Below are 14,825 nucleotides of genomic sequence, written 5' to 3' on the forward strand. Positions count from 1 at the left end.
ATAAATGCTGGAGAGGGTGTGGAGAAAGGGGAACCCTCATAAACTGTTGGTGGGAATGTAAATTGATACAGACACTATGGAAAACAGTATGGAGGTTCCTTAAAAAACTAAAAGTAGAACTACCATATGATCCAGCAATCCCGCTACTGGGCATATACCCAGAGAAAACTATAATTCAAAAAAGCACATGCACCCCAATGTTCATAGCAGCACTATTTACAGTAGCCAGGACATGGAAGCAACCTAAATGTCCACAGACAGAGGAATGGATAAAGAAGACATGGTACATGTATACAATGGAATATTACTCAGCCATAAAAAGGAATGAAATGGGGTCATTTGTAGAGATGTGGACAGACCTAGAGAGTGTCATACAGAGTGAAGTCAGAAAGAGAAAAGCAAATATCGTATAATGTATATATGTGGAATCTAGAAAAATGGTATAGATGATCTTATTTGCAAAGTATAAGTAGAGACACAGACGTAGAGAACAAATGTACGGATACCAAGGCGGGAAGGGGTGGGGAGGGAGGAATTGGGGTACTGAGATTGACACATATACATTATTGATGCTATGTATAAAGTAGACAACCGATGGGAACGTACTGTATAGCACAGGGAACGCCTACCTAATGTGCTGTGGTAACCTAAATGGGAGGGAAGTCCAAAAGGGAGGGGATATCTGCATGTGTATGGCTGATTCATTTTGTTGTGCAGTGGAGGCTAACACAACATTGTAAAGCAACCATACTCCAATAAAAATTAATTTTTAAAAATGTGCTGTTTTTCATAGTAACAAAGAGCTTGTCATCCCTATAAGAAAGACATGGAGAATGCAGCTCACGACATCCTCAGTAATGTCCTTAAGGAAAATTTTTAGATCGCCATATACAGATTCTAATTTTTCATCGGGCAGGAAAGACAGTAACAAAATTCTACAGTTTTATTACTCAAGGGTACTTTCTTGCATGTTAAAAATTAGCCCAATATTGAGTGTTACAGTAACTTGGATTAGAAGAAGAACATGATGTTTCATGGTTAAACTGAAGTTGATATCTCATTTTTCAACTAGTTAAAGACTTTAAGTACTTCATCCAGAGTACAGAATTTAAAAAGATAAGTAAATATTAATTACAAAATACCTACTCTTAATAGATTCATTCAAGGTCAGATTCCTTCTTATTTTTCTTCATTGTTGGTTACACCACTTATTGCTGCTTAAGTAATAAAAATAGCTTCTGGTTTGCCAAAGATAATGTCATAGATATTATACTATTAATGGTTTTAATTCATTATGTTGTTTCAGAGTTACCTTTTTGCATTTCTAGAAAAGGCACAGCTGTAGTGGATCTGTCAGGGAATGGTGACCCCTCCTCAATTTGTACTGTAATGCGAAGTGATGGGACGTCTCTCTATGCAACCAGGTGTGTGTCTTGTGTGACCCTCATCATTAGAATGCATGACTTCACATTCTTTGTTCTAGGATTAATGCTAAGACAATCATTTTATTCTCAAAACTGTTACCAAATCCTGATTTCTAAAACCTTTTGTTCTCATCGCTCAAAATATTTTTATTGGATTTGTATTTATGGCCATTTATAGTTTCTGGAAAGGTTTAATATCATCGGAAAAGCAACTGAAAAACTGATTACAGTTAGTTAAACATCATAGGATTTCCACAGGTGAATACATTGTTCTACAAACTATAAAATTGAAGTACCTCATAGCCAACTATAAATATTTTATAACTGCATATTGACAGAAAATGTATACTAAAAGGTGCTCATGTTGGCTCAGTGGTATCCTCACTCTGTAAAGATCATCTTATGTGCATATAAGTACCAGTCCTCATTCAGACTGTGGTAAGATAGACTGAGGGAGAAGTAGGCCATGCCGGTTATATTTTTTCGTCTGTCTCCATGACCAACCCCTGTGGAAAGGAGCAGTCTCTGTTAATCAGTAAGAACTGGGTTTATCAAGCACACTTACTTCTGGGACAAAGCTAATAGGAAGGAGAAGACAGGACCATAAAAAAGCCACACAGGCAAACACGGCCATACTCAAGCACTGCTAGCAAAAGGTTCTAGCGTCTCCCGGGCTAGAATTTTATGTTGGATCACAAACCACTTTTGTAGCATAGTTAATGATATTTTGTTGTTGTTAACTACCATCATTTTTTCCCAAACAACTTTAAACAACCATCTGCCTCTCTTACTGTCCCTTAGAAAAATCATTCTTATTTTCTGTTACTTTTTGGCATTTCTCTTTATCAATTCCATACAATTGGAGTTAGGAAATGAGAAGACCCTGTATATCTAAGAGATACATTTCTTTTTCTAGATACAAAAAAATATACCTTAGAAAAATTTTTTTGTGCCAGCTAATTATTGCTGGACAGATTAAATAAACCTTTGAGTAGTGGTTATAAGAAATGTGTTTACTCATGTAAGCAACAGGGAATTAAACTCATTATCTTGTAATAAACTATAGTGGAATATAATCTGCAAAAATACTGGATCACTGAAACTAACACAATATTGTAAGTCAACTAGCTATACTCAAATAAAAAAAAAGAAATGTGCTCAGAATAGAGGCTCCGTGTCATAAAGACTCTATAACTATCCTTATCTGGTATCTTTTTGGGGGCTATCATTAGGTCCAGATTTTTCTGTTTATTTACCTTAATACCTATACTTTCCTTTTTTTCTTTGGGAGAATCATCTTTTTGCCACTTGTTGAAATGTTTGATTTTTCACCTTGCTCTAACTGTAGTTGTTTCTGTCCTTTCAATGGGTTCCTTATAGAATACAGCTATGTGTGTGGTTGTAAATTAAGGGAGTTGTTATAACAGACAAAGAAAAATGCAGGAGGATACTGACAAGAGCACAGGGTGAGGCTGGAGACCTGAATTTTTGTTCTGAGACCATGACCATCACTTAACCTCTCTGGGCCATGGTTCCCTACTTTGTGAAAAGAGAGACCTGAACTAAATGACCTGGCATTTCTTCCGGCTTTTTATTTTTTAATTAATTTATTTTATTTATATTTATTTTTGGCTGTGTTGGATCTTCATTGCTGCACGCGGGCTTTCTCTAGTTGCGGCGAGCGGGCACTACTCTTCGTTGTGGTGTGTGGGCTTCTCATTGCGGTGGCTTCTCCTGTTGCGGAGCACAGGCTCGAGGCACGCAGGCTTCAGTAGTTGTGGCACACGGGCTCAGTAGTTGTGGCTCACAGGCTCTAGAGCACAGGCTCGGTAGTTGTGGCTCACAGGCTCTAGAGTCAGGCTCAGTAGTTGTGGCGCATGGGCTTAGTTGCTCTGAGGCATGTAGGATCTTCCCGGGCCAGGGCTCGAATCCGTATCCCCTGCATTGACAGGCGGATTCTTAACCACTGTATCACCAGGGAAGCCCTCTCCGGCTTTCAAATTCAGGTTCTACAAACTCAACCTAGGACTTTTTCTTATATTCATCTCTTTTTCTTTGGATCAAAAAGTTTTTCTTTGTTTTGTGCTTGGCTCAAATCAAAAAATATAATGGGCGTGTATATTTGTGACTTCATTTTTGGGATAATCTGTAAGTGTTTTACAGCCTTTTTTTAAATTATAACCCTTCTCAGGAGCCTTTTTAGCCATATTTTTTATACTTGCCCATCCTCATGAAATTTTAACACCACAGATGTGTCTGTATGTATTGTATGCATATATGTGCTTTATACATAAATAGAGTAAGATTTTTTTGTCCCTCACGAGACAGTTTTTGCCTCCATTCAGAACACATGCTCTTGGGGACTTCCCTGGTGGTCCAGGGGTTAAGACTCCATGCTTACAATGCAGGGGGCGCTTGCTCTGTTATATCAGGATCCTGAAGTAGGTACCAATGACATTTTGATGATCCCCAACATTTCAAAAGATCTAGGAACTTTAAAAATCCTCAAAATCCTCCCAGTGTCATGCATTGTTAAGCAAAAATAGCTTTAATTTTTTTTTCTTGCAGTTTTATTGAGATATAATTGGCATACAGCACTGTGTAAGGTGTATAATGATTTGACTTACATACGTCACGAAATGATTATCACAATAAGTTTAGTGAACATCCATAGTTTCATATAGATAACAAAACTAAAGAAATAGAAAAAAGTATTTCTTGTGATGAGAACTCTTAGGGTTTACTCTCTTAACATTAACTTTCATATATAACATACGGCAGTGTTAATTCTATTTATCATTTTGTACTTTACATCCCTAGTACTTATTTATCTTATAACTGGGAGTTTGTACCTTTTGACCACCTTCATCCAATTCCCCCTCTCTCTATCCCTTGCCTCTGAAATTCTACAAATCCTATCTCTTCTTCTATGAGTTTGTTTGGTTTTGAATTATAATTGACCTACAACACTACGTTAGTTCCTGTTACACAACATAGTGATTTGGTATTTCTATATATTCAAAATGATCACCATGGTGAGTCTAGTTATGATATGTCACCATACAAAGATATTACATAGTTATTAACTATATTCCCCACAAGTTAATTAGCTCTAATTTTAAAATTCAATATTTAAATAATTTTCACCTAAAATTTTTCACTTAAAATTTTATAGTTTATGGTTTGTTTTTAAATATTTTGTACTGTGTGCAAACTGGGTATTTTGTCCTTAACCAGAGATAAGAGGTAAGTGGAATTTTTGTCAAAGGAATTTATGGTCTTTTTAAATGCTTTAGAAAGTATTGCTTTTGAATGATCCAAGACATTGGAAGAGTAGCTAGAAGATACTATATCACCTATGTTTTAAATATGTTCTTTAAGAAAGTATGTTGCAGAAAAGTGACAGGAAGGTAATTCTTTCCAGTAGAGGCTTAATTAACAAATCATAAAACATTTACCTATAAACACCTTGCCTAGAGCTATTTAGTTATTATTACTACTTGTCCCAGAGCTTTTATTTATTTTTGATCTTTTCACAGCACTTTCATAATTCTTTTCCCAAAGCTGTTTTTGTTATTACTACTTTGTATCAAAGTATGGTACTGGGATTATATAAGCATGGGTACTATACCCGAGGCTTGGAATAACAGTAGTTCTTAATGAGAAAAGCCTCATTACTATTAAATAGGTAAAACAAATTATTACCCAGATCTGCTTAGTAACTCTTAATCTATGGCTGTTTTTTTCAGAGATCTTGCAGCTGCTATAGATCGAATGGACAAGTATAATTTTGATAAAATGATTTATGTGGTAAGTAATCACAATAAAGAACAAAAGGTTATGATCCCTACTTCATGAAAACTGCAAAGATAGAAATTGAATGCCTTGTTGAAAAACTAGGCAAAAATAATTTTCTCAAACTATAGAAAGGATTCAATGTTAAATGTATGTATGGTGGCAAACACTATGTTTAAAAAAAAAAACTTAAAAATTAAAAAGTTCACATTGCTTCATAGTAAAAAAAAAACAAAAATTACCCAAATGAATGGTTATGTGTAACAAATATGTACATGTCACTATAATGCATTTTTTAAAAATAACTTTCTATCTTAAATATTTTAGGACTCACACAAGTTTCAAAATGGTAGAGTTTCCATGTAGCCTTCAGTCTTCTCCAAAGATAATATCTTACATAACCATGATACTTTGTCTATACCAGGAAACTAACATTGGTAGAGACCTTAGTTAAATTTCACCAGTTTTTACACAGGCTTGTGTATGGGCATGGTGCAGGGGGGTATGAAATTTTATCACGTGTAGATTCATGTAACCATCACCACATTCAGAATACAAAACTGTTCCATCACAAAACAACCTCTCTTACGGCAACCACTTAATAATCATGCGTTCCTCCAACCTTAACCACTGGCAACCACTGCTCTGTTCTCCATCATACCGTTTTGTCACTTTGAGAACGTTATATAAATGGAACCACATTAGGTAAAATTTTGAGGTTGGCTGTTTTCACTCAGCATAATGAATGCCCTTGAGATCCACCCAAACTATTGCATGTGTCAATAGTTTGTTCCTTTTATGCTGAGTAATATTCTAGTCTCCTCTTCCCTTCCTTTCTTTCTGTGTGCAACCTCCCTTTCCCCGAAGGAAAAAAAAAGTTGCTATTAAATATCTCTTTAGAGCTTAGCTTTGGCCTTCCTGGAGATAAAGGTCATAACAGCTGAGAGAGGAGGAATTTAGATAGAATACTCAGAAGGTTAAATTTCATATTCCCTCCTGACGCAGTGGAGTGCTGCAGCTCTTACTTCCTTCTCTTTGAGGACTCACCTTAGACCTTCTTCTGGTGGCATCCGCGTTGTGTGCTTATTTAAAACATATCCACTGACAGTGACTCTAGTCTGTCAAAACTCAAACATTTTAATTTGATTTATGTCCAACCTATTGTAGATTAACTTATCAGTGTTCTTTTATTTTAAATACATTTTTTTCTCAAGACAGATAAAGGGCAAAAAAAGCATTTTCAGCAAGTGTTCCAAATGCTGCAGACCATGGGATATGACTGGGCAGAAAGGTACCGAACTGTCTGCATGGTTCTTAACTGCCTGCTCAAGATTAAGGTTTTGCTAGGTCAGCCATGTCCAAAAATGTAGCAAATTGTTAAAGATTTTCATTCAAACTTCACTTCTTTTGTTTCAGGATGTTAGTGTGAAAAAACAGATTTGTTCTTTGTGCTAATTTTTGTCCTGGTTATATTAATTTCTAGCTTATAAACATTTAATAAATGGTTTTATTAGACATCTCTCAGTGGCTTGATTTTCAGAATTCTTAATTCCCATCTCCTTTTTTTCATAAAGGCAACTAGTAATTTAATCATATGCTAGTGATTATGAAATGAAGCTGTGTGTTTAACATCTTCTGTGGCATACGTCAGAGCATATTTCAATTTATTAATTTTTTAAAACCTCTCTATGAGAGTTGAAGTTAAGACTATTCTCTATAAGGGTATCGCTATATTCTTTGATCACCAGCTCCTTTTCAGTGAACTAAGTGCCTGCTCCATTTTAGGTGCCAGCACGTGCCCTTTGGGGTAGTGCAGGGAATGAAGACGCGAAGAGGAGACGTTACTTTTCTGGAAGATGTTCTAAATGAGATTCGATTGAGGATGCTACAGAACATGGCTTCCATTAAGAGTGAATTCATTTTTTTGTTGTTACAGGCATAACTTACGTGCACTTTTATGTTTTGCTGGACTCCTGTGCAGTGTGATGTATTATGACCATCCCTCCATTGAACTTTCATAAACCTTGGCACAAATAGCTTTGCTAATTCAAGGTGCCAGAATTTCTAGACTTGCTGCTGGGCTGTTATTCAGTTTAGTAATGGGAATTGATACACCCTGAGCCTCTTTTCCTGGGCAGCTTCAGCATTGTCACTCCACGGTTGGAGTGCTTGTGCAAAGTTCCTGTGTTCCATAATCAGAAGCAAGTCCCAAGTCCTTACGGCTTTGTTTAACCTTCACCTTTGGCAAAATAAGTACCAGCTCTATCTATTGTCTTACAAGGGATATTTGTAAGAAAAATAAATTCGTGTTTCTTCCCCTTTAACAAAGGCTTGAAAACATCATTATCAAAGTTAAATCAGCCCACATTAGGACAGTTAATTGCCTGCTGTACACCTGTTTATTCTTGATGCTGTCAGCATATGGTTTTGTCAGGTTTTATCTCCACTTTAGTCCCGGATTCTGTACAGTTTCATGCAAGGTTAAAGTAGCTGCCTTTGTCTATTTTAGCTACCAGAGAGCTGGAGAACCCCCAGGAGACAGCAGAGAGAGTGGGGCTCGCAGCCCTCATCATTCAGGTCTGTGAAGACTGCTTCCCGGGAGAGCCTTTTATTTGGTACTAGGACAAATCCCAGTGCTGAAGATTTCCTCTGTCATTTTAGGACTTCAGAGGTTTCCTGTTATCTGACTATCAGTTCAGCTGGGATCGTGTTTTCCAGAGTCGCGGGGACACGGGAGTCTTCCTGCAGTACACACACGCCCGCCTCCACAGGTGAGAAGGGCCTGCAGGGAAACACTGGGCTGCTCTGTCCTTCCCAGGGTGGGGTCTGGATGGAGTGATTCCGAGACCAAAGGCCCTGTTTTCTGGGCTTCTCCGACATCTCACGTTCAAAACTAGTTGAAGTACAGTGGACCTCTTATTATGTTTGGATCTTGTGGGGTTTTTTAAACATTTATGTATTGCACACCTATGAAACGGAATGCTTTTATGTATATTACCTTATTTAGTACTCAGAATAACCCTGCCAAAGAGTATACTCCGTTTTCAGATGAAGAAACAGATTTAGGAAAAACTGAGGCATTGGGTCAAATGATGGTAGCTTATATTAAGGAAAGCAAGACTGTGCGTTATGAGGTGATGTTCATCACTTGCAACTGAGTCCTAGGATGACTTGTTTAATCCTTTGTTGTGTTTAAACTTGTGATAACAGTTTGGAAGAGACTTTTGGATGCGGTTATCTAAATGACTTCAACACTGCTTGCTTACAAGAGCCACAGTCTGTTTCCATTCTCCAGCATCTTCTCAGGTACAGTTTCCTAACATTATCAAGTCTGCTTCTGCTCCGTGAAATGACTGTTGTAGTTTGCTGACCACTGGAATCAACAGGCCAGTGACTCTAGACAGCGCTTGTCCAAAGGTGTGACCAAAAAGTGATTGCCTGCCCTTTGGGAGCAGACAGAGGGCATGCTCACGGCTAATCCTTGGGCTTAAAAAATATTATCACCATTGAATTAGTCCAGGTGTCTAACATCCTTTAGGTCATGGTGTGAGAGCGTAAAGCCTGGTAAAACCATAACCTTTTAGTGTAGAAACGATCATCTTCTCACCCTCTGTGATAAGTGAAGGAAGATCCCTGCCTTTGTGCACCATCCCTGAGACCATAAGCCGTTCATTTGCCTCTTGGTATCAGTTCAGCTTCAAATACACTGGGCAAGAGACCATACTTCTGAGCTCTCATGAGCATTATCGGTGAAGCCAGACTTGTCAGGAGAGACTGACGAATATCTGGAAGGGATATGGAGGGTTAACAACAAGGCCTATTTCTCTGATTGCCACACAGTGGTCAGTGGTTCTTTCCTGGGATGAGGGGTTAGTTTACTAACATTTGGCTAATTTGTGAGGAAAAATACGCCAACCTGGTTTTCTTGGCAGTGAGTAGACTCTTGTTTGCTAGATTATGTTCCTAAGCATGGCTAGAGGCTTCGTACATTTAACAGCCATGATTTGAGTCCTTGCTTTGGGCTAGGCCTATGGGATCTCAAGGTGATTTAGAAAGTGCCTGCCATCAAGGAACTTGTAAGAAAGAAAGATGTGCCTTTACCTTCAAATTTACGCAAGGTCTTTTTTCATATATCTTCTACCATTAATTATATCAAGTCAACCTTATATCGTAGATCTTAGCTTAGTGTAATATGCACCCAGCCTTCCCCTGCCAACCACTCCTGTCATCTTTCTTTTAGGTTCGATGAGGTGCTTTATAGGTCAGCCCAAGACCTTCAACCCAGGCACATTGTCAGTTACCTTCTAACTCTAAGGTATGTTATAAACTTGCTATTTTGGGGTATTAAAAGACATTTGATATGACAAAGGACCTTTCTTTCATCTAAAGGTCTCCTATAGACAAATCGATTGGCCTAAAAAATTATATGCTTTAAGTTACAGGAATTCTTGCTTCATCTTTGCAAATTAGCAGTTAATGTTCATTCATTCGTTCATTCATCCAGTGATTGAAGGTCTGGTCACTGGAGTCTAGTGAACGGGAACCTATAGGTACATCATGGGTGGTCACAGTACAGCACGTGTTAGGATAGATTGGACATGAGGGGCAATGTTAGGGCACTTAGCCCAGCCTTGAGGGCTCAGAGAGGGCTTCTCAGAGGAGAGGAGTAGATGTTAGTCAGGAGAAGCAAGGGGGCAGAGAAGGAGGGAAAAGCCCAGAGTTGAGCAAGAACATGATACATTAAAAGAACTTCTGGGAGAATGAGTATGTTGTGTACTAAGGAATTCTGACTTATTTTCAGGGCAGTGGGGTCCATAAAAAGGTTTTAAGCAGAGGCACAGAAAAGTCAGTCTGATAGAGGGTAGAGAATGAATTGGAAAGCGAGTAGATGACACTTGGATAGAAATTTCACGGTGGCTCTTTTAGAAAGTTTGAATCGAGGTTGCGTTTTATAGCAACAGTTGTATCTTCTCATAAAGCTATTTAAGAAAGGAAGTATTTGCTTTTACTCAAGATTTACTGAAATCAGAGATTTATTGGGACTTTTTTCTTGAATATGCTTTTTACCTTTCTTCCCCAGATTTATAGATTTTTTTTTCCTTTAATTTCCACTTAGACGTGTAGAGATGAAGAAGCCAGAAAGTCTTATTAAATGTCACTTAATCATTGAAACTAATGTCATAAGCATCATTTCTCTGGCACTGTTCTTCTTGCTGCCATAACCTAAAAAATATTTTAAAGACGAGTGGCCAGTGTATGCAGAGTGGATTGATAACTAGTCTTACCCCACCTCCTCCCAGTATAGAAGGAGACAGGCCAGACCATGTTATACATTTCATCTTGAGGGATGCCTAAATAAGGGAAAACTAATTATTAGAAAAGAATCCCCTATACTTGTAAAACTAACAATAAAATCATAATCTTGAGAACAATGAAACTGTAATCATAATACCACCTGGTATTAGTAGAACCAGGACCAAAAATCTAAAACCGGAGTTTAGTGTGTTTCACTTTGCCAGTTATTAAAAAGCAGTGAATTCAGCCTCAACTTCCCAACTTTGGAAATATCCTTTAGTGGCTCTCAGCTTTGATTTCTCTAAGTTGAGGGAGTAAGATTAGATATCAAGCTTATATGTTACACAGGAAATTAGCTGGTCCTAATCATGATTATTCTCTTCCTGTTTCAGTCATCTTGCAGCGGTGGCACACAAAACACTACACATAAAAAGCAGTCCTCCTGAAGTGGCCGGGGTATGTTATGTTGAGTTCTGCTGTGTAATGTAATCTCTAGCATCCTCAGACTTATTACTGAGTCAGTCTTGTAAATGTTTCTAAAATAGCATCCTGTTGTTCAACTACAGCAGTGTACTTATACACTCAAGGTAATAATTAGACTTGGGCTGTAACAATCAATGTTACTTTCCAACATACTGGACTATGAAACACCTTTTCCTACATCAAGTGATAGGGTGATTAGTTCCCCTTATCTGAAGCTATACTTTATGGTGTTACTGTTACTCCCACTCCACAACCCTTGGGTACCAGTCTTACTATAACAAATTCTAGGAATTTGTCTTCCTTTGCCTACAGGAAACCCTAGGGCACTTGGAGATACTGTTCTACTTTAAATTAGAAAAAAGTTAGAATTACTTCTAAAAGCAATTTTATCTATTCACTTACAGTTAGCCTGTTACTGAATTGACCTTGAATCATTCTTGAATTTATTTTGTAGGCCAGACTTCATCTTTTCAGAGCTGTCCGCTCAGTCCTAGCCAACGGAATGAAACTTCTTGGAATAACACCTGTATGTAGGATGTAATTTCTAATTAAAATTGCTTTTAAAATACTAAATGAATTCTAGTTATCTATTCTTACATGCCTTGCTATTTAGAATAGAATTGAAACTATTATTCTGTGTCAGAATCTATATTTTATTGTCTATATTTTATTAAGTGATTTATCAACTTATTAAATCTTTATCTTTTTAAAAAATCATCTGAGTTTCCTCATGGTCAATAAGTACTAAACAGACTTTTGTTAAACTAAGTTAAATCTTTTTAAAGTCATTGTGGTCTACCGGAGACAAAGGATTAGAGTTTAAACTCTGGCTTGAGGGTTTTTTTGTTTTTCTTTTTTAATTGAAGTATAGTTGATTTACAGTATTACATTAGTTTCAGGTGTACAACATAGTGATTCAATATTTTTATAAATTAAACTCCATTTAAAGTTATTACAAAGCAATGGCTATATTTTCCTGTGCTGTGCAATGTATCTTTCTTCCTTATTTTATACATAGTAGTTTGTATCTCTTAAGCCCCTACCCCTATCTTGCTCCTCCCCCCTTCCCACTCCCCACTGGTAACCACTAGTTTGTTCTCTACAGCTGTCAGTCTGTTTTGTTATATTCATTTGTTTGTTTTATTTCTTAGATTCCACATATAAGGGATAACGGAGTATTTGTCTTTCTCTGACTTATTTCACTAAGCGTAATCTCTAGGCCCATCCACGTTGTTGGGAATGGCAAAATTTCATTCTTTTTATGGCTAATACTCATGTATATACACCACATCTTCTGTTGATGGACACTAGGTTACTTCCATATTTTTGCTATTGTAAACAGTGCTGCTATGAACATTGGGGTGCATGTATCTTTTTGAATTAGTGTTTTTGTTTTCTTCAGATATATACCCAGGAGTGGAATTGCTGGGTCATATGGTAGTTCTATTTTTAGTTTTTTGAGGAGCCTCCACACTGTTTTCCAAAGTTGCTGCACCCATTTACATTCCCACCAACAGTGGGAGTAAAAGTCCCCTACTGTCTCTGTGCGCAAATGTGCACACTCCTCGTGAGCAGTGTCCAGGCTTCCCACAGCCCTCCTGTCCCACCAGCCCTCGGACCAGCCAGGGGGCTGCCTTCCCTGTGCCGGACCCAGGGCTGGGGTGCCCAATATGTGGCTTGAACTGCTCACTTCTAGGGAGGATCTCCACCCGTGTGATCTCCCTTTTTCTGAGTCCCCTCCCTGGGGCACAGGTCCCAACCTGCTCACTTCTCTTCCCTTCCTACCCGATTCTGTGTGGATCTTTCTTACAGCCTTGGCTATACAGGAGTCTTTCTGCCAGTTTCCAGTTAGTTTTCAGTGAGACTGTTCCACATGTAGATAGATAGATAGATAGATAGATAGATAGATAGGATTTTTTTTTTTTAGTTTTTAAAAAATTTTTTATTGAAGTATAGTTGATTTACAATGTTGTGTTAATTTCAGCTGTACAGTGAAGTGATTTGGTTATATTCTTTTTCATATTCTTTTCCACTTATGGTTCATCACAGGATATTGAATATAGTTCCCTGTGTTATACAGTAGGACCTTGTTGTTTATCCATCCTATGTATAATAGTTTGCATCTACTAATCCCAGACTCCCATTCCTTCCCTACCTTGGCAACCACAAGTCTGTTCTCTATGTCTGTGAGTCGTTTCTGTTTCGTAGATGTGTTCATCTGTGTCATATTTTAGATTCCACATATAAGAGGCATCATAAGGTATTTGTCTTTCTCTTTCTGACTTACTTTGCTTAGGATGATAATCTCTAGGTCCATCCATGTTGCTGCAAATGGCATTATTTCATTCTTTTTTTTATGGCTGAGTAATAGTCCATTGTTTATATATTCCACCTCTTAATCCATTCATCTGTCGATGGACATTTAGGCTGTTTCCATGTCTTGGCTATTGTGAATAGTGCTGCTATGAACATACGGGTCCATGTATCTTTTTTTTTTTTTTTTTTATTTATTTATTTTTGGCTGTGTTGGATCTTCGTTTCTGGGCGAGGGCTTTCTCTAGTTGTGGCGAGCGGGGGCGACTCTTCATCACGGTGCGCGGGCCTTTCACTGTCGCGGCCTCTCCTCTTGCGGAGCACAGGCTCCAGGCACGCAGGCTCAGTAGTTGTGGCTCACAGGCCCAGTTGCTCCGCGGCATGGGGGATCTTCCCAGACCAGGGCTCGAACCCATGTCCCCTGCATTGGCAGGCAGATTCTCAACCACTGCGCCACCAGGGAAGCCCCATATATCTTTTTGAATTATAGTTTTGTCTGGTTATATGCCCAGGAGTGGGATTGCTGGATCATATGGCTATTCTATTTTTAGGTTTTTGAGGAACCTCCATACTGTTCTCCATAGTGGCTGCACCAATTTACATTCCCACCAACAGTGCAAAGAGGGTTCCCTTTTCTCCACACCCTCTCCAGCATTTGTTATTTGTAGACTTTTTAATGATGGCCGTTCTGGTGTGAGGTGGTACCTCATTGTAGTTTTGATTTGCATTTCTCCAATAATTAGCAATGATGAGCATCTTTTCACCACATGTAGATATATTTTTGATGTGTTCATGGGGGGAGGTGAGTTCCACTTCCTCCTACTCTGCCATCCGATCTCCTCTGCCTTGACATTTCTTACAGTGCCATTCATCCAAAAACTCTTCTTGTAACTGAGATTATCTGTTTCCATGTTTTAAAATTGATGAGGAAGAAAAATCTCAATTTTCTTAGAATTATGACTGTTCTTAATAAATTTCGGGAGCACAAAATTGAGCTTTTTTGTCAATACAGCTGACAACTACTCCCAGAGAACAGGTCTCATACTTTTCATGGCTGTATACAGGTAACTCTTACCAGACTATGTGAACTGGGGCATTGAACACATTTGAATAACAAGGAATTACTTTACAGATATCGAATTAGGATCTTTGTAAAAATTAGTCCATTAAACCACATTTGAAATGGAGTTTCTCAAACAATTTCATGTATCTGCGTATCGGTAAGTATATTTTGTGTGACCTGCTTAGGAAACATGAGTAGGATATGATCTGTTTGATGGTTACAGCTATCCTCATCTGAGAATTTCCATTCAGATCTGTTATAATTTATTCTAACTATTGCTACTAGAAATCTTCTGAATACCAATGACAATCTAATTTTATGCATAGAGAAGCAAATTAGCATGAACTAAAGCTTCTTTAGTTGAATGAGCATAGTTTTATATTGGCAAGTATAGTATACCTTCTTAATCCTAGAAAAGACTCCAATTTTAAGTGAATTATCTTCCAGATTGT

At 37.9% G+C, this 14,825-nt stretch overlaps 1 protein-coding gene across 6 annotated transcripts in view; it reads left to right on the forward strand.

Annotated features, from left to right (window-relative positions):
• RARS2 (arginyl-tRNA synthetase 2, mitochondrial) overlaps nucleotides 1–11,570 on the forward strand; it is a 78,959-nt gene extending 67,389 nt beyond the window's left edge. For all 6 annotated transcript variants that reach the window (XM_061207388.1, XM_061207389.1, XM_061207390.1 and 3 more), the window contains 10 exons: nucleotides 1,329–1,424; nucleotides 5,174–5,234; nucleotides 6,434–6,510; nucleotides 7,005–7,129; nucleotides 7,729–7,796; nucleotides 7,881–7,990; nucleotides 8,430–8,525; nucleotides 9,460–9,534; nucleotides 10,907–10,970; nucleotides 11,452–11,570. In XM_061207388.1, the coding sequence (XP_061063371.1) occupies nucleotides 1,329–1,424; nucleotides 5,174–5,234; nucleotides 6,434–6,510; nucleotides 7,005–7,129; nucleotides 7,729–7,796; nucleotides 7,881–7,990; nucleotides 8,430–8,525; nucleotides 9,460–9,534; nucleotides 10,907–10,970; nucleotides 11,452–11,538 (859 nt within the window). In that variant the 3' untranslated portion in view covers nucleotides 11,539–11,570. The remainder of the gene's footprint in view (nucleotides 1–1,328; nucleotides 1,425–5,173; nucleotides 5,235–6,433; nucleotides 6,511–7,004; nucleotides 7,130–7,728; nucleotides 7,797–7,880; nucleotides 7,991–8,429; nucleotides 8,526–9,459; nucleotides 9,535–10,906; nucleotides 10,971–11,451) is intronic.
• The last annotated feature ends 3,255 nt before the right edge of the window (nucleotides 11,571–14,825 follow it).

The sequence above is a fragment of the Eubalaena glacialis genome, chromosome 12 (assembly GCF_028564815.1).
Source record: "Eubalaena glacialis isolate mEubGla1 chromosome 12, mEubGla1.1.hap2.+ XY, whole genome shotgun sequence".
NCBI classification, from domain to species: Eukaryota; Metazoa; Chordata; class Mammalia; order Artiodactyla; family Balaenidae; genus Eubalaena; species Eubalaena glacialis.